General features: G+C 49.5%; 1 protein-coding gene across 1 annotated transcript in view; it reads right to left on the bottom strand.

Moving 5' to 3' along the window:
- LOC137504558 (vomeronasal type-2 receptor 26-like) overlaps positions 1 to 22,947 on the bottom strand; it is a 136,588-nt gene that overhangs the window by 60,075 nt on the left and 53,566 nt on the right. The window contains exon 3 of the mRNA XM_068233140.1: positions 17,342 to 17,633. Coding sequence (XP_068089241.1) covers positions 17,342 to 17,633 — 292 coding nt within the window. The remainder of the gene's footprint in view (positions 1 to 17,341; positions 17,634 to 22,947) is intronic.

Here is a 22,947-nt window from a genome sequence, read left to right as displayed (position 1 = left end):
ACTGCCCGGGTCGCCGGGTGCATTTAATTTTTTGGCCAGCACTATGACGCTGTGCTACTACTACTGTGCTGCTGCTGCTGAACTGACCGCCCGCTTTGTCCTCCTGACTCAGTCGCTACTACACTCTGCGTTCACACTGCCCGGGTCGCCGGGTGCATTTAATTTTTTGGCCAGCACTATGACGCTGTGCTACTACTACTGTGCTGCTGCTGCTGAACTGACCGCCCGCTTTGTCCTCCTGACTCAGTCGCTACTACACTCTGCCTTCACACTTCCCGGGTCGCCGGGTGCATTTAATTTTTTGGCCAGCACTATGACGCTGTGCTACTACTACTGTGCTGCTGCTGCTGAACTGACTGCCCGCTTTGTCCTCCTGACTCAGTCGCTACTACACTCTGCGTTCACACTGCCCCGGTCACCGGGTGCATTTAATTTTTTGGCCAGCACTATGACGCTGTGCTGCTACTACTACCACCAGTATGTTGCCGTGGTCCTTCTGTGCTGCTGAACTGACCGCCCGCATAGTCCTTCTCCTGACTCAGTCGCTACCACCACTGCACTCTGCGTTCACACTGCCCGTGTCCACTGACAACTCTGCTGCGATGTCATTGCTAATTGCTGCAAAAAAAAAAAAAAAAAAATTACAAAAACCTCTCTGGAGCCTTTTTGCCGTCAGCCACTCATCCTCCTCCAGCGGTACCTTCGCCGCCAAGTGCCATTGGAACTCGCCTTCACCTCTTTGACTGCTTAACGCGTATATCCCTTTTTAAAACCACTTATTACCAATTAATAGCCCCATTTAAAGTGTTGATTTCACTTTAAAATCCATTTTCTCTAGAAAAAATTTTTGGGGGGGAATTTTTTATGTTGAAGTTATGTTGCCCCTTATCACCTCGATAATCCATGCTATTTGGGGGACTGTAGCATGTATGGCGGCTTTGTTATTAACGTTAAAAGAAAATCCGCCTCCGGGCGTGAATCCGCGCGTGATTATGCCATTCACGGGAAAAAATCCGCGTGGTTGCGTGGACGCGGACGAAAATCCGCATGCGGCGGGGCCGAATGCGGATTTTTTTTTGCAACCACGCGGATTTCCGAATTCGTGGATGAGGCACATCCGAGCATCCCTGGCCCGAAGACTAAGTCAGTCCCCAAATACAACATCTCTGTCTGGACATGTGTGACTGCTTGCCCCAAGACTAAGTCACTCCCCACACAGCATCTCTGCCTGCAGGCTGCTTGATTGCCTTCTCAGCCACCACAGGGTCCAGGCTCCAGGCGGATTCCCAAATTTTTAAGGCCGCTGCTAGCTGCAGCCGCTATAATAATTTTTCCGGTGTGTGTACATGTCTGCCTAATTTTTCTGGCTGCACTGCAGCTGCAACAACAAAACAAAAGGCATGTACATGTGTCAATTCCCCTTCGTGATTGTTACCTTGCCGCGGTGAAGGGGCTTGCATATCACAATGAAGCAATGACCGACGGCTATATGAGTGTCTCGGGGGGTGGCACACCAAAGATAATAAGGTTGTTGCTTAATTGTGGACAGACCAAATTCGATCAGCTGGATAGTCACTGTTGTTCTATCATTGAGCTACCTCAGCCTGGCGACCATATGGGCATGAAAACCGCTATCGCCTGCACTCTCGCCATGGTGCGCACCAGTCCAGCACAGCACAACACAAACAGCTGTTTGCGGTGCGTTACACAGTGAGTTTGGTCTGTCAGTGTGAAGCAGTACTCTAATTACACTTCCTGATTGATGTATAAACATGCAAGATGTTTTCATGCACTTTAGGCCTCCAATTTAGCATGCAAAGTGATTTCTGCCCTTAAAACGCTGCTTTCCATCAAATCCAGATTTTTACCTGGGACTTTTGGCATGTATCCCACTCCCCCATGCAAAAACTCAGATGTTAGACCCCTTGAAACATCTTTTCCATCATTTTTGTGGCCAGCATAAGTGTTTCTAGTTTCCAAAGTTCGCCTCCCCATTGAAGTCTATGACGGTTCGCAAATGTTTGCATGTTCGCGAACATTTGCGGAGGTTCACGGACGTGAGGTTCGGGCCATCTCTAATTACTATGAGCACAGGAGCAAGAGAGAGCTAATACTGCAGTTGTGGGCCCCTCGATGCCCTTCTGCCCCAAGAGCCCTGATGCAGTCGCAACCACTGCACCCCCTATTGCTATGCCTCTGTACACCGCATGCAACCACAGAGCTATCAAAGAGGTGATACATCTGTCACCAAGGCATTGGGGGTCACACACACCCTAATTCCCCTGTTTACCAGATATACTCTTGTATGCAAGTATGCCACAAGGATATCTCCAGTACATAAGCATGTCCAAGCACTTCCCACTTTTCTACTTAAAGAGACACTGAAGCGACAATAATTCTCGCTTCAGATCTCATAGTTAGCAGGGGCACTATCCCGCAGGGCCATACAACTGTGCACACAAGTGATTCCCCCCCCCTTTTCTGCCCACCAACAGAGCTTTCTGTTGGTGGGCTCTGATCCCTCGTGCAGTATTCGTTTATTATTATTTTTTGGTATTTATTTATATATTTTTTTCAATAAAATTCCTTTTTCTTATTTATTTATTAATTCCCCCCTCCCTCCCTCACCCCGCCAGCCAATAACAGCGATCGGCTGTCCTAGGCATCAGCTTATGAGAGCCAATCGCTCTTGTTGTGCCTCCTCAGGGGACAGCCGAGTGACACGGCTGTCCCCAGTACATCGCTGCTGTAGATCACAGTGCTGTATGATGTAAATAGATGACGGTTTCGCCGTCTAACAGTCTCCTAGCGGCGATCACTGCTGGGAGACTGATGATGGAATTAAACTCCGTCATTGAAGTGTAGACGCACGATGCCCTGCAAACCACGCCCCCAGGACTTAATTTCAATTGGCGTTACGTTGTCCGGGGGGAGCTGCCGCGTTCACGCCAATTGGAGTGAGGTGGTCTTAAAGTAGTTAAATGGTGTAATAACCAGCACAAATGGGCAAATAAAAAGTGTGAGTTTTATCCACAGCAGCACGTTTTATTCTAAAACTATAATGGCTGAAAGAAATATCTAATTTCTTTATTTTTTTTCCCTATAAAATGCAGTTAGAATAAAATAATTCTCAGCAAAAAGTACAGCCCAAAGAAAGCCTAATTTACCAATAAACTTAAGAGCAAATGAATGGGAGGAGCGTGATGTGAAAATTGCTCTGGTTTTTAAGGGGAAAAACCTGTGGTTGGGAAGTGGTTAATGAGGGGAGAATTTGCCTCTAATATCAGTTGGAACTTTATGAACAGAACACTGCCCACTTGTAATTATAGTGATACAAGTGTGACCTTCATTGTCATCTGTAGTCCCTACCTAATTGGAATACTGTGTGGAGATTCCCTCCCCCCTAAACTGGCCCTGACTGTGATCCATACAATACACTACCCTTTCATACCTCTCATAGGCATCAGCCTATGAGAGGGATTCAATTGTGAGCCACTCCTGGGGACAGTTAAGTGACAGGGCTGTCCCCTGTACAGCGCTGTGCTCAGGGGCGTAACTATAGACACTGCAAGGGATGCAGCCGCATGGGTCCCAGAAGCCACAGGGGACTTCATCCTCAGAGACTGACAACTAAGGGCAAGAAAAAATGTTCTGCTCTCTGCGCAGTTGTTCTAATGACTGCATCTGCTCAGCCACTAATAAAGAATAATACAAAGTTTTGCAGACAAAGATTTGTAGACAGTCCCTATTCAGCGTGCAGCAGGCTCTTGTGTTCCGAGCCCTTTCCCCTGCCTCTCTACCCCTCTCCAAGTTCTTTGTACAATAGTGATGCTGGAGGAGTCTGCAGAGCCAGTTCTGTTCCATCAGAGATGGACAGAGTGAGTGTAATAAGCTGAGGCAGGGAGCACAATCAGCTAATTACAATTACACAAAAATTTGCATACATTTTCTCGCAAATACGCCTATACATAATTATGATATGTAAATTTAATTGATTTCCAATAGTCATTTGTACTTTCGCGTAAAATTTCACGTAATTTTCACGTAATTACACGCCGACTTTGGCAGCGAATGGCAAAGGCCCCATACATGCTACTGACACCAAAATTGCTGCATATGTTACTGAGAATTGTGGGTACAAGTAAAAAAAAGACACATTTTCCAAAGAGACCTTGTAGTTCTTGAGAAAATCGGTTTTAAAAATGCAAGGAAAAGATGTATTTTAAACTCAGAAAAATGACAGTTTAACAACAATTTTTCTTTGCATTTTTAAAATCGATGTTCTCAAAAACTATGAGGTCTTTTTGAAAAATTTTACTTGTACCCACTACTTAACATATGTAGCAATTTTGGTAGCAACAGCATATATGGAGGCTCTGCTATTCACCGCTAAAGTTACGCGAAATAACGTGAAAATTACACAAACAATTATGTGAAATTATGAAGTATTACCATTACACACAAAATTAATTACGATTTTCTCTGAAATGTTGCATTACAGTTACGATGTGTAATTGCGAATTTCGATGCACAATTTTGCATATGCGACATTTCGACCCACCACTGCTCTCCTCCAGAGTTTGGAGGACAAAGGTGTAGAGATGATCCTTGCACCAAAAAGATCCCACACTGAGAAGTCCGAGCTGAAAGTTTATCAGTCAGCTGTGTAAGTTTGGCGTGAACCACTCTGTGGCCTGTAGAGTCAATTTTCTCCTCTTTTCTTTGCTATAAATTCATGGGCCTTGGCCCATATAATATTGTTGCACTGGTGCCCAGAAATGCTCTGCATTCCCAGTTTCCCACACTGTTATTGTTGATGGTGCACACTGGATGTATTGTAGTACCACTGCATCAGGGGCGTAACTAGAAATCACTGGGCCCCCCTGCGAATATTTGGATGGGGCCCCCCCCCATAGGTGCCAAATAATCGTAATGGGGCAGCGTTTCACTGTAAATTAATTGTAAAGTGGGCAACATTTTACCAGACAATCGTAATGTGGGCCAGAAAATCGTAATGTGGGCAGAGTTCACCAGAAAATCGTAATGTGGGCCTTTAGAAAATCATAATGTTGGCAGAGTTCACCAGAAAATCGTAATGTGGGCAGAGTTCACCAGAAAATCGTAATGTGGGCACCAGTCACCAGAAAATCGTAACGTGAGCAGCAGTCACCAGAAAATTGTAACGTGGACAGCATTCACCAGACAATCGTAATGTGGGCAGCGTTCACCAGAATATCGTAATGTGGGACAGAAAATCGTGATGTGGGCAGAGTTCACCAGAAAATCGTAATGTGGGCAGCGTTCACCAGAAAATTGTAACATGGACAGCATTCACCAGACAATCGTAACGTGGGCAGTGTTCACCAGAAAATCGTAATGTGGGCCAGAAAATCATAATGTGGGCAGCGTTCACCAGAAAATCGTAACGTGGACAGCATTCACCAGACAATCGTAACGTGGGCAGTGTTCAACTGAAAATCGTAATGTGGGCCAGAAAATCGTAATGTGGGCAGCAGTCACCAGAAAATCGCCATGTGGGCAGCAGTCACCAGAAAATCGCAATGTGGGCATCAGTCACCAGAAAATCCTAATGTGGGCAGCAGTCACCAGAATATCGTAATGTGGGCAGCAGACACCAGAAAATCCTAATGTGGGCAGCAGTCACCAGAAAATCCTTATGTGGGCAGCAGTCACCAGAAAATCGCAATGTGGGCAGCAGTCACCAGAAAATCGCAATGTGGGCAGCAGTCACCAGAAAATCGCAATGTGGGCAGCAGTCACCAGAAAATCGCAATGTGGGCAGCAGTCACCAGAAAATCCTAATGTGGGCAGCATACACCAGAAAATCGTAATGTGGGCAGCAGACACCAGAAAATCGCAATGTGGGCAGCAGACACCTGAAAATCGTAATGTGGGCAGCAGACACCTGAAAATCGTAATGTGGGCAGCAGACACCTGAAAATCGCAATGTGGGCAGCAGACACCTGAAAATCGTAATGTGGGCAGCAGACACCAGAAAATCATAATGTGGGCAGCAGACACCTGAAAATCGCAATGTGGGCAGCAGACACCTGAAAATCGTAATGTGGGCAGCAGACACCAGAAAATCGCAATGTGGGCAGCAGTGACCAGAAAATCATAATGTGGGCAGCAGACACCAGAAAATCGCAATGTGGGCAGCAGTGACCAGAAAATCATAATGTGGGCAGCAGACACCTGAAAATCGTAATGTGGGCAGCAGACACCTGAAAATCACAATGTAGGCAGCAGACACTAGAAAAAAAAATGCACCTGTGAAAAAAAAACAATTCACTTACCTGACAGAAGTCTTCTCCTCTCCTGGCATCTGGCTCGCAGCTCCCCGAGTCCTCCTGCAGCACATCTCCCGCGCTGACAGGCAGAGTGCAGGGCTACGGCAAGATGGCTGCCGAAGCCCTGTACTAGAGACACAAATAGTCTCCAGTGTAGGGCTTCTTCGGCGGCCATCTTGCCGTAGCCCTGCTCTGCCTGCCGGAGACTATGCAGGCTGCTGGAGCGGGGCTGCGGGGAATGAACTGGCGCAGCGTCTATTAGACGCTGCGGCCAGTTGAGCACCTTGCTGGGGGATCCAGAGCAGCGCTCCCCCCACGCACAGTGAGCGGGCCCCAGAGCAGCCCCGGGCCCCCCTGCGGCTGAGGGGGTCGCATCCCCGGTAGGTACGCCGGTGCACTGCATACAGATAATACAGGAGCCGATGCATCACTCACTGGCCCAGCTGATGGCAGCATGCACTTAACACCATTCCATTAATGCAGACCTGGAGTTTCCATGACCTAAAGGTCATCCAACAAACTGGGGGAGGATTGGATTTACATACCTGGGGCTTTTTCTAGACCCTAGAAATCTATTAGGCCCCTTGCTGTAATCTAGCTACCCTTCTGGGTGCAACTGTTCCCTCCAAAACATTACAAGGCTTAAGCTGCACAATTGCATAATGCTCCCAATTCTGTGAAGTGCGTTCAATACCAGTGGTGCTCAGCAGAGCTCGAATATTCGAGTAGCTCGAATATTCGAGCTCTTTTTCAGCTATTCGAGCTCGGTATTCGAGCTCCGAATAGCTGGAGCTATTCGAATGGGCTATCCGAGTACACTCGAATAGCCCATTCACTATTCGAGCTATTCGAGCAACCCGGCGCTATTCGAGCTCGGTACCGAGCTCGAATAGCGTCATAGCCCAGATTGATGTCCTTAGAGCCAATCAGAGGGCTCCCAGGCCCTCTGACGGCAGCCAATCACAGAGGGGGACCCTGGCCAGCCCCTACCCTATAAATAGCGGCCGCCATGTTCCGTTTCTCCGTGCTTGCCTGAGACTTGTACAGAGAGAGAGTTGCTCCTTTGTGCTTTGGCTTAGCAAGAGCTCTATTGTGGTCATTTACCTAGCGTTTTTGCTCACATACACCTCCTATACACACCTATATTGTTGTTAGTTATTTAGACATTGTATTTTAGTTAGTAGCTTGTGTGTTACATTAGAGACAGGCAGCTGCTGCAAGCTTACAGGTTTAGGCCTCAGGGGGGCCTTGCCTCTGTGGGCAGCTGTCCTCTGTTTATTTCTCTCATCTATACCAGTATTTCTGCTGTCCTTTACTAATAGTATTGTAGTTATACTGTACTAGGAGTAGGACACTCACTGACTGTCACTGTTTATAGGCTACTAGCTAGCTCCTGCGTGTGTGCACTCACTCACTGTCTGTGTGTACACACACTCTATTTCCTTCTGATTACTGATAGATTATTGTTAGTTAGTTGTACTTACTTACTACTTACTCTTACTGTACCCGTAGGGACACTCACTGTCACTGTTCATATAGGCTACTAGCTCCTGCGTGTGCGCACTGCACTTACTGTCTGAGTGTACACACACAACACACACTCTATTTCCTTCTGATCGCTGATTGATTATCGTAATTAGTTAGTTGTACTTACTGTTACTACTTACTCTTACTGTACTAGGAGTCTAGGACACTCAGTCACTGTCCATAGGCTACTAGCTCCTGCGTGCGTGCACTCACTGTCTGAGTGTACACACACCCACACTCCATTTCCTTCTGATCGCTGATTGATTATCGTAATTAGTTAGTTGTACTTACTGTTACTACTTACTCTTACTGTACTAGGAGTCTAGGACACTCAGTCACTGTCCATAGGCTACTAGCTCCTGCGTGCGTGCACTCACTGTCTGAGTGTACACACACCACCCACACTCCATTTCCTTCTGATCGCTGATTGATTATTGTAATTAGTTAGTTCTACTTACTGTTACTACTTACTCTTACTGTACTAGGAGTCTAGGACACTCAGTCACTGTGTTCATAGGCTACTAGCTCCTGCGTGCGTGCACTCACTGTCTGAGTGTACACACACCCACACTCCATTTCCTTCTGATCGCTGATTGATTATTGTAATTAGTTAGTTCTACTTACTGTTACTACTTACTCTTACTGTACTAGGAGTCTAGGACACTCAGTCACTGTGTTCATAGGCTACTAGCTCCTGCGTGCGTGCACTCACTGTCTGAGTGTACACACACCCACACTCCATTTCCTTCTGATCGCTGATTGATTATTGTAATTAGTTAGTTCTACTTACTGTTACTACTTACTCTTACTGTACTAGGAGTCTAGGACACTCAGTCACTGTGTTCATAGGCTACTAGCTCCTGCGTGCGTGCACTCACTGTCTGAGTGTACACACACCACCCACACTCTATTTCCTTCTGATCGCTGATTGATTATTGTAATTAGTTAGTTCTACTTACTGTTACTACTTACTCTTACTGTACTAGGAGTCTAGGACACTCAGTCACTGTGTTCATAGGCTACTAGCTCCTGCGTGCGTGCACTCACTGTCTGAGTGTACACACACAACACACACTCCATTTCCTTCTGATCGCTGATTGATTATTGTAATTAGTTAGTTCTACTTACTGTTACTACTTACTCTTACTGTACTAGGAGTCTAGGACACTCAGTCACTGTGTTCATAGGCTACTAGCTCCTGCGTGCGTGCACTCACTGTCTGAGTGTACACACACAACACACACTCCATTTCCTTCTGATCGCTGATTGATTATTGTAATTAGTTAGTTCTACTTACTGTTACTACTTACTCTTACTGTACTAGGAGTCTAGGACACTCAGTCACTGTGTTCATAGGCTACTAGCTCCTGCGTGCGTGCACTCACTGTCTGAGTGTACACACACTAAATTTACTTGTGATTACTACTGATTATTGTAACTGCTAGTTGTACTTCCTGACTGTTACTACTTACTTACTGTACTAGGGGACACTCACTCAGTCACCTCACCAACCAACCCACTCCATTAAAGTACCCCACTTTTCACCCGCCCTTTTAAAAAACTTTTGTCTATACGCCCAAAACATTGAAGATGTCTGGAAGTGGCAGCCAGCGCGGTTTGGGCAAGGGGAAGGGCAGCATGGGAATCAGGAGGAGAGGGAGCAGCATTGTGGCAAGCCGCGGCCGCGGGCGCGCCACCATGCACAGTTCCGCAGCAGCAGCAGCAGCGTCAGTGGCTAACATTCCTCCCATAGCCACTGGCCGTGGACGCCTTGGGCGCCGCCCAGCAGGAGCATCTGCAACTCACGCTGCAGAGACACAGCAGCAGCAGCGTGTAGCACCTGCTCCCATTTTCCTCCAGCCGGGTCGGAAACGTCCCATTGAGGAAAAGGATGCAGACACTGTGGTGCAACTCATGACGGAGGATGAGCAGCCCGCCATCAGCTCTGCATCCGAGGCCTCCACCCTCACCACCACCACCACCACCACCACCACCACCACCCCTGTTCGCAGCAGCCGCCCAGCAGGGCCTGGGGAGGAGGCCAGTTCACCATCAGTCGCCGACCTGTCACTCAGCAGTCTTTTTACCCCAGGCACCATCAGGGTATTGTCTGCTGTTGTTGGCGATTTTGAGGAGGAGATGCTGATGGGCACTTTGGGGGAGGAGGGATTGGACAGCAAGACTGTGGCGACAGTCAAGCGTCCCATCCATGCATCAGGAGAGGAGTTTGGGGGGTCATCATCCCAGCAGGACATGTTTCAGGAGGGGCATGATGATGATGACCCGGTGACAGACAGAGACTGGGTGCCACCACCTCCAGGGGATGTCGTCCTCAGCAGCTCTGAGGAGGAGGAGGAGGATGCGCTTGTGGGCCTTGCAAGGAGGCGCATCATTGCAAGCATTGGCAGCGTCCCACAGCCTGCTGGTGTCTCAGGCTCAGCAGCAGCAGCAGCAGCATCAGCCAGTACCACCACCAGCCGCACCCAAGCCCCCCCCCCAACCACCACAGGGAGACAGGCAGCAGCGCTTCCATGCCGTAGGGGGATGTTTCTGTCACCAATCTGGCGGTTTTTCACCATGCCCACTGTGTACAGCAAGTACGCCACTTGCAACCACTGTCAGCGGAAGTTGAGCAGAGGTGCAGACCCCTTAAAGTTCAGCACCAGCTCGCTCATCAACCACCTTGCGGCTAAACATTTCCACCAGCATGAGGAGTTCCAGAGGCTGAAGGCATCTGGTGCTGGCAGTGGCACCACACCCATCACTGCACAGCCTTCAGCAGCAGCAGCAGCAACAGCAGCCACCCGCCCTCCTGCTCCTCCAGCAGCACCAGCAGGAGTGCGGAAACGCACTGCTCCTCCCCCCTCTGCAACTCCTGCCGCCGACACTGAGGCCTGTTCTGGCAGCCAGTCCTCAGTGGCCTCCTCTGCTGTGTCTGCTGATTCCCGTGTCAGCAAAAGGCCACGCCAGAGCCTTTTGAGCGAGTCCTTCCAGGGGGTGGTTAGGGCTCTGCCTCCCAGCAGCCGTCGCGTGCGGCAGCTGAACGGCTTGCTGGCACGGGCCATGTGCTCCCAACTCCTGCCGTACACGCTCGTGCAGGAGGGGAGCGACATTCGTGCGCTGCTTGCTTGCGCAGCCCCAGACTGGCAGCTCCCCAGCAGACACTTCTTTGCCCGCAAGGCCATTCCTGCACTGCACCGCTTTGTGATGGCCAATGTGGAGCGAGGGCTGGAGCACGCGGTTGGTGAAAGGGTCCACGTCACCATGGACTCCTGGAGCAGCCGCTTCGGGACAGGCCGCTACCTGTCCTTCACTGTCCACTGGGTCAGCTTGGTGGAAGGGGGTGAGGATGGGAGAGCAGCAGCGGGCACAGCAGCAGCAGCAACACAGTGGGTGGTGCCACCCCGCAGGGTCAGGGGAACTGCAGCAGGTTCCTCCGATCCTCTGCCATCCCCAGGCACACCTGGCCAAACCCCCCGCCTCAGCAGCAGCGTGAAGGCCCGCCACTGCCAAGCGCTGCTGCACTTGGTCAGCCTTGGGAAGACCAAGCTGACGGCAACCCATGTGTTGGCCAAACTCCAGGAGCAGGAGAGGATTTGGCTGACCCCCAGAGGCCTCAGAGTCGGAGAGGTGGTGGCCGACAATGGGGCCAATCTGGTTGCCGCAATAGACAGGGGAAACCTGACCCACATCCCCTGTCTTGCCCACGTGCTGAACCTGGTGGTGCAGAAGTTCCTGCGCACCTACCAGGGGATGGGCGAACTGCTGGAAACGGCAAGGAATGTTGTGCGTCACTTCCGGCGCTCGGCTGCAGCCTGTGCGAGCCTGGAAGACGTGCAAAAGGAGCTGGATCTGCCACGCCATCGGCTGATCCTTGACGTTCCGACTCGCTGGAACTCCACCCTGGCGATGTTGGAGCGTCTGGTTGAACAGAGGCACGCTGTCAACCAGTACCTTGCCCTGGCCACTGTTTCCGCAGCTCAGAGAAGGGACAAGACCAGCAACATCCCGTCCATCGTCCCCGATGATGACTGGAGGCACATGCAGCAGGTGTGCTTTGTGCTGGCTCCCTTCCTGCAGGCCACAAACATGGTGAGCAGGGACCATGCTATGGTCTGCGAGTGGGTGCCCCTGGTTTCTCTGCTGAACAGGGCCCTCGATGCTTTGCTGGAACAGGGAGCGGCAGCCTTGGACCAGCAGGAGCGGCAACCAGCTGCGCAGTCCACCTCTGAGGGGGAGGAGGAGGAGGACTTGGTGGAGGTCCCTGACCTGGCTGCTGATGAGGGGGATCAGCACAGCGCAGCTGAGTTGGTGCGGGGGTGGAGAGAGGATGAGGCGGCAGAGGAGGAGGATGAGGACAGCACTGACGTCGATGTGCCAGCAGACGTGGCCCGCCTCTTCCCAATGGCAGCGCACATGCTGACGTGCCTGCGCAGGGACCCCAGGGTGATCCAGATGAAGCAGAGGGAGGACATCTGGATCAGCATGATGTTGGACCCACGCCTCAAGGGGAAGTTGAGCCAGTTCCTGCCGCCTGCAGGAGGAGACCCAGCGCAACAAATAAGGAGCTTGCAGCAGGCCCTTGTTGAGCGCTTGGAGGAAGCCTTCCCCCAGCCTTCCACCCCCACTGTCCAGCAGCCAGCACAGAGGCAGCAGCAGGTGCCTGCATCCAGCAGCAGCAAGCGCCCCACAGACCTGCTGTCTCTCAGCCACGAGCTCTACAGGACTGTAGAGGCTCCGGCAGCAGTGACTAGAGAGGAGATGCATGCAGCAGCATCCTCCTCCGGTCACAGCCAGCGCCTGACCCGCATGGTGGCTGACTACATGGGGTCGTACAGCGGGCTTGACAGCGATGCCCCTGTTGATCCCATGGAGTATTGGGTCAAGCGCATGGAGATCTGGAGCGAGCTGGCGCAGTACGCCCTGGAAGTGCTGTCCTGCCCCCCTTCCAGCGTGCTGTCCGAGCGCTGCTTCAGTGCAGCTGGTGGCGTGGTCACCGAGAAACGCTCACGTCTGTCTCACAAGTCTGTGGACAGACTGACGTTTCTCAAGATGAACCAGGCGTGGGTGGAAGGCGAGTTCCTGGCCCCTGTTGTCGGCGAGAGGGGGACATGAACTGGCTGCCGGAACCATCGTTAATGTGCCTTACCACCCTTTACCACCTCCTGGCTCCTGCTCACTAAGCCAGCCTGGTTCACTTTGACTATTACGTCGCCTGCAGCCACACATTTTACACCTACAGTGGGCTGCTGTGTACTGCCCTTCTGCTGTCTGTCTGTGTTTCCCACTGCCAGGGTACACAGAATTACCTTCTTCTGCTGCCACTCTGCCACCAGCTATTACGTCAAACAATAGCTATATGGGTTGCAAAACCAAAACCAAACAAACCATTAAAAAAAAAAAAAGGTTTAATTTTTCTGAGGTGCCCGGGTTGAAAACTGTGTTGTCCCAGTTGTGTATTGGACACAATGTGGGCTGCACGACCGCTGTCTGGGACCTCCTGTTGTGTTTATTTACAGCCCTGGTATCACCGCTAGGTACCAGGGCTATTATGTCACGCTGCCTACCTGCTGCCACACTCACACTGCTCCTCCATACCTCCTCCTGCTGCTGCTGCTGCTGTCTGTCTGTGTTTCCCACTGCCAGGGTACACAGATGATTTACCTTCTGCTGCCACTCTGCCACCAGCTATTACGTCAAACAATAGCTGCTCGCCTACTCCTCCATTCCTCCTCCTGCTGCTGCTGTCTGTCTGTGTTTCCCACTGCCAGGGTACACAGAATTACCTTCTTCTGCTGCCACTCTGCCACCAGCTATTACGTCAAACAATAGCTATATTGGTTGCAAAACCAAAACCAAACAAACCATTAAAAAAAAAAAAAAGGTTTAATTTTTCTGAGGTGCCCGGGTTGAAAACTGTGTTGTCCCAGTTGTGTATTGGACACAATGTGGGCTGCACGACCGCTGTCTGGGACCTCCTGTTGTGTTTATTTACAGCCCTGGTATCACCGCTAGGTACCAGGGCTATTATGTCACGCTGCCTACCTGCTGCCACACTCACACTACTCCTCCATACCTCCTCCTGCTGCTGCTGCTGCTGTCTGTCTGTGTTTCCCACTGCCAGGGTACACTACACAGATGATTTACCTTCTGCTGCCACTCTGCCACCAGCTATTACGTCAAACAATAGCTGCTCACATTACTCCTCCATTCCTCCTGCTGCTGTTGCTGTCTGTCTGTGTTTCCCACTGCCAGGGTACACAGAATTACCTTCTGCTGCCACTCTGCCACCAGCTATTACGTCAAACAATAGCTATATTGGTTGCAAAACCAAAACCAAACAAACCATTAAAAAAAAAAAAAGGTTTAATTTTTCTGAGGTGCCCGGGTTGAAAACTGTGTTGTCCCAGTTGTGTATTGGACACAATGTGGGCTGCACGACCGCTGTCTGGGACCTCCTGTTGTGTTTATTTACAGCCCTGGTATCACTGCTAGGTACCAGGGCTATTATGTCACGGCGAGCTGCCTGCCTCATTGACTGCCTGCTGCCACACACTCATCCTCCTCCTCCTGCTGCTGAATTTACCTCCTGCTGTCTTTGTGTTTCCACTGCCAGGGAGCACATACAATGGCGCTTCCAACATGCGTGCGCCCACCAGCTATTTGTTACGCTCAAAAATAGCTGCATTTCTTTAAAAAAAAAATTGAAAAGAGAAATACGTGAAGAAGAAGAAGACGATATTGAAAAAGAAGGAGAAGGAGAAGATGAAGATGAAGAAGAAGATGAAGAAGAAGATGAAGAAGATGATGAAGAAGAAGATGAAAAAGAAAAAGAAGATGAAGAAGATGAAGAAGATGAAGAAGAAGAAGATGAAGAAGAAGAAGATGAAGAAGAAGAAGAAGAAGATGAAGAAGATGATGAAGAAGATGAAGAAGAAGAAGAAGAAGAAGAAGATGAAGAAGAAGAAGAAGAAGATGAAGAAGAAGATGAAGAAGAAGAAGAAGAAGAAGATGAAGAAGATGAAGATGAAGAAGAAGAAGAAGAAGATGAAGAAGAAGAAGATGATGATGAAGAAGAAGAAGATGATGAAGAAGAAGAAGAAGAAGATGAAGAAGAAGAAGAAGAAGATGATGAAGAAGAAGAAGAAGAAGAAGACAATATAGAAGAAGAAGAAGAAGATATAGAAGAAGAAGATCTAGAAGAAGAAGAAGAAAGATAAAGAAGAAGAAGAAGAACAAGTATATACAGTAACACTACTGAACAAAATTAAGGACACAACTTCTCTTTCCACATTTTTTTTAAAGGAACATCCCCACATAATCACTTGCTGTTGTTACTTGGAAAAAAAGATGTTTCTTGCATCATTCACCCTCAAAACAAGTGTTGGAAGCTATTTAAGGCCAATTCGAATAGTCAGCTCGAATAGTGAGCTCGAATACCGACTCGAATAGTGAGCTTGAAGTCCGAGGTCGAATCGAATAGTAAAAATTATTCGACTCGAATATTCGACTGACCTCGAATAATTTACTATTCGAATTCGACCAAACTCGAATTTTAAAAAGGGGTATTTGAGCACCACTATTCAATACTGGCACAATAGTAGCCCATGACCACGGCTGTTGTTGGAATCTTTTGAAGGTGGCAGCGGCATCCTGGAGGGTGGCGGACCTACAGTGAGGGACCTGATCGACTCCTAGAAGCTGGAAGAAGCCCTCGCAGCTCGGATGTCCTTTAAGGAGGCACCGGAGGACTGCCAGACACTGAAGGTGCACGGAAGGTGCAAGACACTAAGGTGCGGATCTCCAAACACTAAAATGGGCACATAGGCCTGCTGACACTAGAGGTGACACAAGTTTCTCTTGCCATGCCTCATTTGCTGTCTCTGTGGTCACTAGTGTTTATATTAAAGCTGAAGACATTCATGAAGGTCCCAGGCGATCCCAGCAAAAAAGTAAACAAGAAGCAAAAGAAATCTCCCCAGTAGGGACATATACAGGAATAAGACAGTAAATGGTCCTTGGCCCTTTCCACTCAATACACGTTTAAAGCAAACTTGTGAAGAGGAAAATATGTTAACATAATCCTTACCTAATTAGTGGAAATCCTCTGGATAGTCAAAAGGCTTACGGGATCCTCCTGGATCCTCCCGGTGGCCACCACTGCTGCTCAGGATCCTATACATCTTTGTGACCATACTCCCATCCATGTAGGAGTGTGGCCATACTGTGCATGTGCAAGAATGGTCAATGCCTGCGCAGTAGCGCAAAGCCTCTCCTGGAAGCAAGAAAAATGCCATGTATGAGAGGCTTTGCACTACTGCAGAGGTGCAGACCTTAGGCCTCGTTCAGACTATACGCGCTGCCAAAATGCGCACGGCAGCGCGTATAGTCTGAACGAGGCCTAAGGTGTATAGTGTGCGACACGCAAGAACGGTAGAAGGGCATAGACAGCCCTTCTACCGTTCCCATCATATGCGCTGCGTCGCAGCGCGATTGCGCTATCGCGTGCTGCACGCATTTTTGGGAATCGAAGCGCAGATCCCATTCATTGTAATTAATAGGATCTGCAGCGCAGCGCATAGGAGCGCAGATGGCATGCGATCGGACGCGTTGCGTTCCAATCGCACAGCCATCTGCGCTAATGATGTGAACGAGGCCTTACTCGCGCATGCCCAGTACTGTTGTGATTGTTCACGAATATGTACATGGCCAGGAAAGCATGTTCCACAAGCCATTGTCAAATATGCTTAGAAGAACCCTGAACTGCAATGGTAGGCCACAGTATGATTGGGGAAGCCCTTTGAGCAATCCAGAGACTTTTCTCTAATGAGTTAAGTATCTAAATTTTTTCTTGGCTGATTTAGGGCTGAAACCTACTAGAGCGCTTTTTGAGTATTTAGGGATCGCTTTAAATCACCAGCGATTTCCCTAAACGCTCTGCCAATGTAAATGGATGTGACAAATTCCACAGAAGCGATTGTGATTACCCAAATCGCAATCGCAGGACATGCAGCATTTTGGGAGCGTTTGCACAAATTGCTCATGAATCGCTACACATAACGATTTGTTGGTGATTTTAAATGACTGCAAACTGTAAAAAAATTATAACAATTTGAAATGACCAATCAGAACTGAAATCGCTAATTGCAATCACAATCGCTGGCAAAAAGCTTACACTTTTTTAAATTGCTACCAAAATCACCGGAGAACGCTCATGAAATTGCTTACAAGAAGCTAATTCAAAACGCCACCGATTGCGATTGCCAATTGCGACTTGTAATGGGTTCCAGGCCTCAGGTATGCTTTGTGGACCTCTTTTCTGTGACTCTTTACATTGATTGAAAGAGGGGGAAAAAATCTTCATTCCATTCCTTGGTTGAGACCATTCCAGTACAACTCAGCCATTGCCATCTCTATTATCAGAAAACCTGGACACCCTTCAGAACGAACAATCTCTGTAAACATACTTTGCTTTAGTAATTCAACTATAACGGTATTATTACCTGTGGATATTTGTAGATCCCGCTTACTTCAGCTATAGCGAGTGATGGTGAAGACTCCAAGTGTCCAATGAAAGCCACCACTTTGCTCTTCTGGTCACAGCTGTAATTTGGCACAGGCTCCTCCACCCCGGATAATATACTCAGAGCACTCTGTACAGCTAGGTCCTCTAACATGCAGATATCATATATCGTGTATCCCAGCGTGATGTTAGGCAGGAGGTCAGGTCTTCTGTTTATTTCTTCTACAGCAAACATGAAGGCCAGGAGATGCCGCAGATAATGAGCAGTTGGCCTAAAAGTAATCAAATGCACATCTGATTCCCCCCTCCTATATTTACAGTTCATAGGATACTGTCACTACTAACTGTCCTCTGAAGGAAAGTTAGTAATGACACCAGTGGCGTACCTAAGGCATGTGACACCCGGTGCTCGGTATTATAAGTCTCCCCACCCCCCAAAAAAGGAGCGAGTGCAGAAAACTACGCATGCCACGGCAGGTACTGCCAGGTATAGGTGCCCCCAGTATAGGTAATATAGTTGCCCCAGTATATGTAATAAAGTTTCCCCAGTATAGATAGCTAGTATAGTTGCCCCCAGTATAGCTGCCCCACTTTCGGTAGCTATTATATCTGCCCCCACTCCAGTACTGTATAGGTAGTATAGTTGTCCGTAGTATAGTTGCCCTAGTATAAGTAGCTATTATAGTTGCCCTCAGAATAGGTAATATAGTTGCCCCCAGTGTACCCAGCATAGTTGTCCCCAGCATAGTTGCCCCAGTGTAGCCTGTGTATTTGCCCCCAGTGTAGCCAGCATAGTTGCCCCCAGTGTAGCCTGCATAGTTGCCCCCAGTGTAGCCAGCATAGTTGCCCCCAGAGTAGCCTGCATAGTTGCCCCCAGTGTAGCCAGCATAGTTGCCCCCAGTGTAGCCTGCGTAGTTTCCCCCAGTGTAGCCTGCGTAGTTTCCCCCAGTGTAGCCTGCGTAGTTTCCCCCAGTGTAGCCTGCATAGTTTCTCCCAGTGTAGCCAGCATAGCTGCCCCCAGTGTAGCCAGAATAGTTTCTCCCAGTGTAGCCTGCATAGCTGCCCCGCAGAGTAGCCAGCATAGTTGCCCCCAGTGTAGCCTGCGTAGTTTCCCCCAGTGTAGCCTGCATAGTTTCTCCCAGTGTAGCCTGCATAGTTTCTCCCAGTGTAGCCTGCATAGCTGCCCCCAGTGTAGCCAGCGTAGTTGCCCCCAGAGTAGCCAGCATAGTTGCCCCCAGAGTAGCCAGCATAGTTGCCCCCAGTGTAGCCTGCGTAGTTTCCCCCAGTGTAGCCTGCATAGTTTCTCCCAGTGTAGCCTGCATAGTTTCTCCCAGTGTAGCCTGCATAGCTGCCCCCAGAGTAGCCAGCATACTTGCCCCCAGTGTAGCCTGCGTAGTTTCCCCCAGTGTAGCCTGCATAGTTTCTCCCAGTGTAGCCTGCATAGTTTCTCCCAGTGTAGCCTGCATAGCTGCCCCCAGTGTAGCCAGCGTAGTTGCCCCCAGAGTAGCCAGCATAGTTGCCCCCAGTGTAGCCTGCGTAGTTTCCCCCAGTGTAGCCTGCATAGTTTCTCCCAGTGTAGCCTGCATAGTTTCTCCCAGTGTAGCCTGCATAGCTGCCCCCAGTGTAGCCAGCGTAGTTGCCCCCAGAGTAGCCAGCATAGTTGCCCCCAGTGTAGCCTGCGTAGTTTCCCCCAGTGTAGCCTGCATAACTATAACTCCCAGTGTAGCCTGCATAGTTTCTCCCAGTGTAGCCTGCATAGCTGCCCCCAGTGTAGCCAGCGTAGTTGCCCCCAGAGTAGCCAGCATAGTTGCCCCCAGTGTAGCCTGCGTAGTTTCCCCCAGTGTAGCCTGCATAGTTTCTCCCAGTGTAGCCTGCATAGCTGCCCCCAGTGTAGCCAGCATAGTTTCCCCCAGTGTAGCCAGCGTAGTTTCCCCCAGTGTAGCCTGCATAGTTTCCCCCAGTGTAACCTGCGTAGTTGCCCCCAGTGTAACCTGCGTAGTTGCCCCCAGAGTAGCCTGCGTAGTTGCCCCCAGAGTAGCCTGTGTAGTTGTACCCAGTGTAGCTAGCGTAGTTGCCCCCAGACAGTGTAGCCTGCGTAGTTGCCCCCAGTGTAGCCTGCGTAGTTGCCCCCAGTGTAGCCTGCGTACAGGGATGGATCTAGACCAAGTTGCGCCTGGGGCAAGGTCAGGTTTTGGCGCCTAAACTGCCATTCATTTTGCCGCCTTTTTAAGAATTTAACAAACTGCGCCTGGGGCAAGAGACCCGCCTGCCCCCCTAGATCCGTCCCTGCCTGCGTAGTTGCCTCCAGTGTAGCCTGCATAGTTGCCCCTAATGTAGCCTGCATAGTTGCCCCAGTGTAGCCAGCGTAGTTGCCCCCAGTGTAGCCAGCGTAGTTGCCCCCAGTGTAGCCAGCGTAGTTGCCTCAGTGTAGCCAGCATAGTTGCCCCAGGAGAGGAAGAAGCGCTAGAAAGAGGGGCAGTTGGGACAGCGGTGGGGAGGAGGGGCAGAAATGCTGCCGCAGTACATGTATTTTTGGGGAATGCTACCACATTATGTGTATATAGCAGGAACCCTGCAGGACTATCTTTATTTGCATTATGTGTATTTTGTGAAAACTCTGCCAGATTATGTGTATTTTGCAGCACTTTACAGAGTACATAGCCATGTCACTAACTGTCTTCTGGGGAGCTCACAATCTAATCCTTACCATAATCAGAGTATAATGTCCTACCATATTATTATTATGTATTTATATAGCACTGACATCTTCTGCAGCACATTACAGAGTACATAGTCATGTCACTGACTGTTCTCAGAGGAGCTCACACTCTAATCCCTACCATAGTCATAGTGTAATGTCCTACCATATTATTATTATGTATTTATATAGCACTGACATCTTCTGCAGCACATTACAGAGTACATAGTCATGTCACTGACTGTTCTCAGAGGAGCTCACACTCTAATCCCTACCATAGTCAGGGCCGTTTCTAGGGCCGTGCGGCCCGTGCCGCTGCCCTGGGCGCAGAGGAGGGGGGGGCGCTGTGATGGCAGGGGGAGCCGCAGGCCGGGGAGGGCAGCCCGACCTCTCCCTCCCTCTCTCCCGGCCGCTCTCCATGCTCCCCCCCTCGGACTGCAACAGAGTTATTGGGCAGGGAAGCGCTGCAGCTGCTATACACAGTTACTCACCTCCCTGGATCTGATCGCCGCTCACTAGCCGCCGGTCTCCTCCTCTGCAATGTACAGGAAGCAGCGTGTGTATCAGTGGCTACATTGCAGAGGAGGAGACCGGCGGCTAGTGAGCGGCGATCGGATCCAGGGAGGTGAGTAACTGTGTATAGCAGCTGCAGCGCTTCCCTGCCCAATAACTCTGCTGCAGTCCGAGGGGGGGGGGGAGCATGGAGAGCGGCCCGGAGAGAGGGAGGGAGAGGTCGGGCTGCCCTCCCCGCGGCTCCGGCTCCCCCCCCGCCATTATGAGGGGGCACCTACCTACCTACTTAACCTCTGGGGAAGCTACCTATCTAAACTATACTGGGGGCACCTACCTAATCTAACCTATACTGGGGGCACCTACCTACCTATCTAACCTATACAGGGGGCACCTACCTAATCTAACCTATACTGTGGGGCAGCTACCTATTTAACCTATACTGGGGGCACTTACTAGAGTACATTTGAAATTGGCGCCAGTAGACTTGGGCGCAGGATACAGCGGTATATAGCTGATCCTGCTTCTGCACAAGTCCGGGCCGATTTATTACTATTCCCTGTCCAGGCCGCCATGGATAGTGGGGGAATGAAATAATTTGGCTTCCAGCGATTGCTGGAGGCCGAATTATTATGTTTTTAAGCAACCTCGGCTCCGTCTTCTGACGGAGCCGACGTTACTCACTGAGCGCTTCAATAGGAGTGATTTCTACTGAAGTCTATGGAGGCGCTGGCTGCGCCCAAATCTAGCAGCGCTGAAAAGCACTGCTCCGACTTACTTATCTAACCTGTATTGGGGGGCAGCTACCTATCTAACCTATACTGGGGGGGCAGCAACCTATCTAACCTATACTGGGGGCACCTACCTAATCTAACCTATACTGAGGGGCAGCTACCTAATCTAATCTATACTGGGGGGCAGCTACTTATCTAACCTATACTGGGGGGCAGCTACCTATCTAACCTATACTGGGGGCACCTACCTAATCTAACCTATACTGAGGGGCAGCTACCTAATCTAATCTATACTGGGGGGCAGCTACTTATCTAACCTATACTGGGGGGCAGCTACCTATCTAACCTATACTGGGGGCACTTATCTAACCTGTATTGGGGGCACCTACCTAGCTAGCCTATACAGGTGGCAACTATACTGGCTACCTATACTGGGGGCACCTACCTAACTAACCTATACTGGGGGCACCTACCTAACTAACCTATACTGGGGGCACCTACCTATCTAACCTATACTGGGGGCACCTACCTATCTAACCTATGCTGGGGGCAACTATACTGGCTACCTATATTGGAGGCCCCTACCTAGCTAACCTGTACTGGGGGCACCTACTTATCTAACTTATACGGGGGGTGCCTGCCTATCTAACATATACTGGGGGCAACTATACTGGCTACCTATACTGGAGGCAACTACCTGGCTAACCTATACTGGGGGAAACTTTACTGGCTCACCTATGCCTGGCCACCTATACTCGGGTGGGGGGGGGGGGGGGGGGGGCTGGACACCTATAGCTGGCTACCTATACCGGGGGGGGGGGGGCGCAATTCTTACACCCTCGCCCTGGGTGCATTTTAGCCTAGAAACTGCACTGACCATAGTCACAGTCTGTCCTACCATATTATTATTATGTATTTGTATAGCACTGACCTCTCCTGCAACACTTTACAGAGTACATAGTCATGTCACTGACTGTCCTCAGAGGAGCTCACACTGTAATCCTACCATAGCCATAGTCTAATGTCCTATCATATTATTATTATGTATTTATATAGCACTGACCTCTTCTGCAGCACATTACAGAGTACATAGCCATGTCACTGACTGTCCTCAGAGGAGCTCACACTCTAATCCTACCATAGTCATAGTCTAATGTCCTACCATATTATTATTATGTATTTATATAGCACTGACATCTTCTGCAGCACATTACAGAGTACATAGTCATGTCACTGACTGTCCTCAGAGGGGCTCACACTCTAATCCTACCATAGTCATAGTCTAATGTCCTACCATATTATTATTATTATTATGTATTTATATAGCACTGACCTCTCCTGCAACACTTTACAGAGTACATAGTCATGTCACTGACTGTCCTCAGAGGAGCTCACAATCTAATCCTACCATAGTCATAGTGTAATGTCCGACCATATTATTATTATGTATTTATATAGCACTGACATCTCTTGCAGCCTATTACAGAGTACATAGTCATGTCACTGACTGTCCTCAGAGGAGCTCACACTCTAATCCTACCATAGTCATAGTCTAATGTCCTACCATATTATTATTATGTATTTATATAGCACTGGCATCTCCTGCAGAACATTACAGAGTACATAGTCATGTCACTGACTGTC

The sequence above is a fragment of the Hyperolius riggenbachi genome, chromosome 4 (assembly GCF_040937935.1).
Source record: "Hyperolius riggenbachi isolate aHypRig1 chromosome 4, aHypRig1.pri, whole genome shotgun sequence".
Taxonomy (NCBI): domain Eukaryota; kingdom Metazoa; phylum Chordata; class Amphibia; order Anura; family Hyperoliidae; genus Hyperolius; species Hyperolius riggenbachi.
Note: the sequence above shows the minus strand (reverse complement) of the source record. Positions and strands in the feature narration are given on the sequence as shown.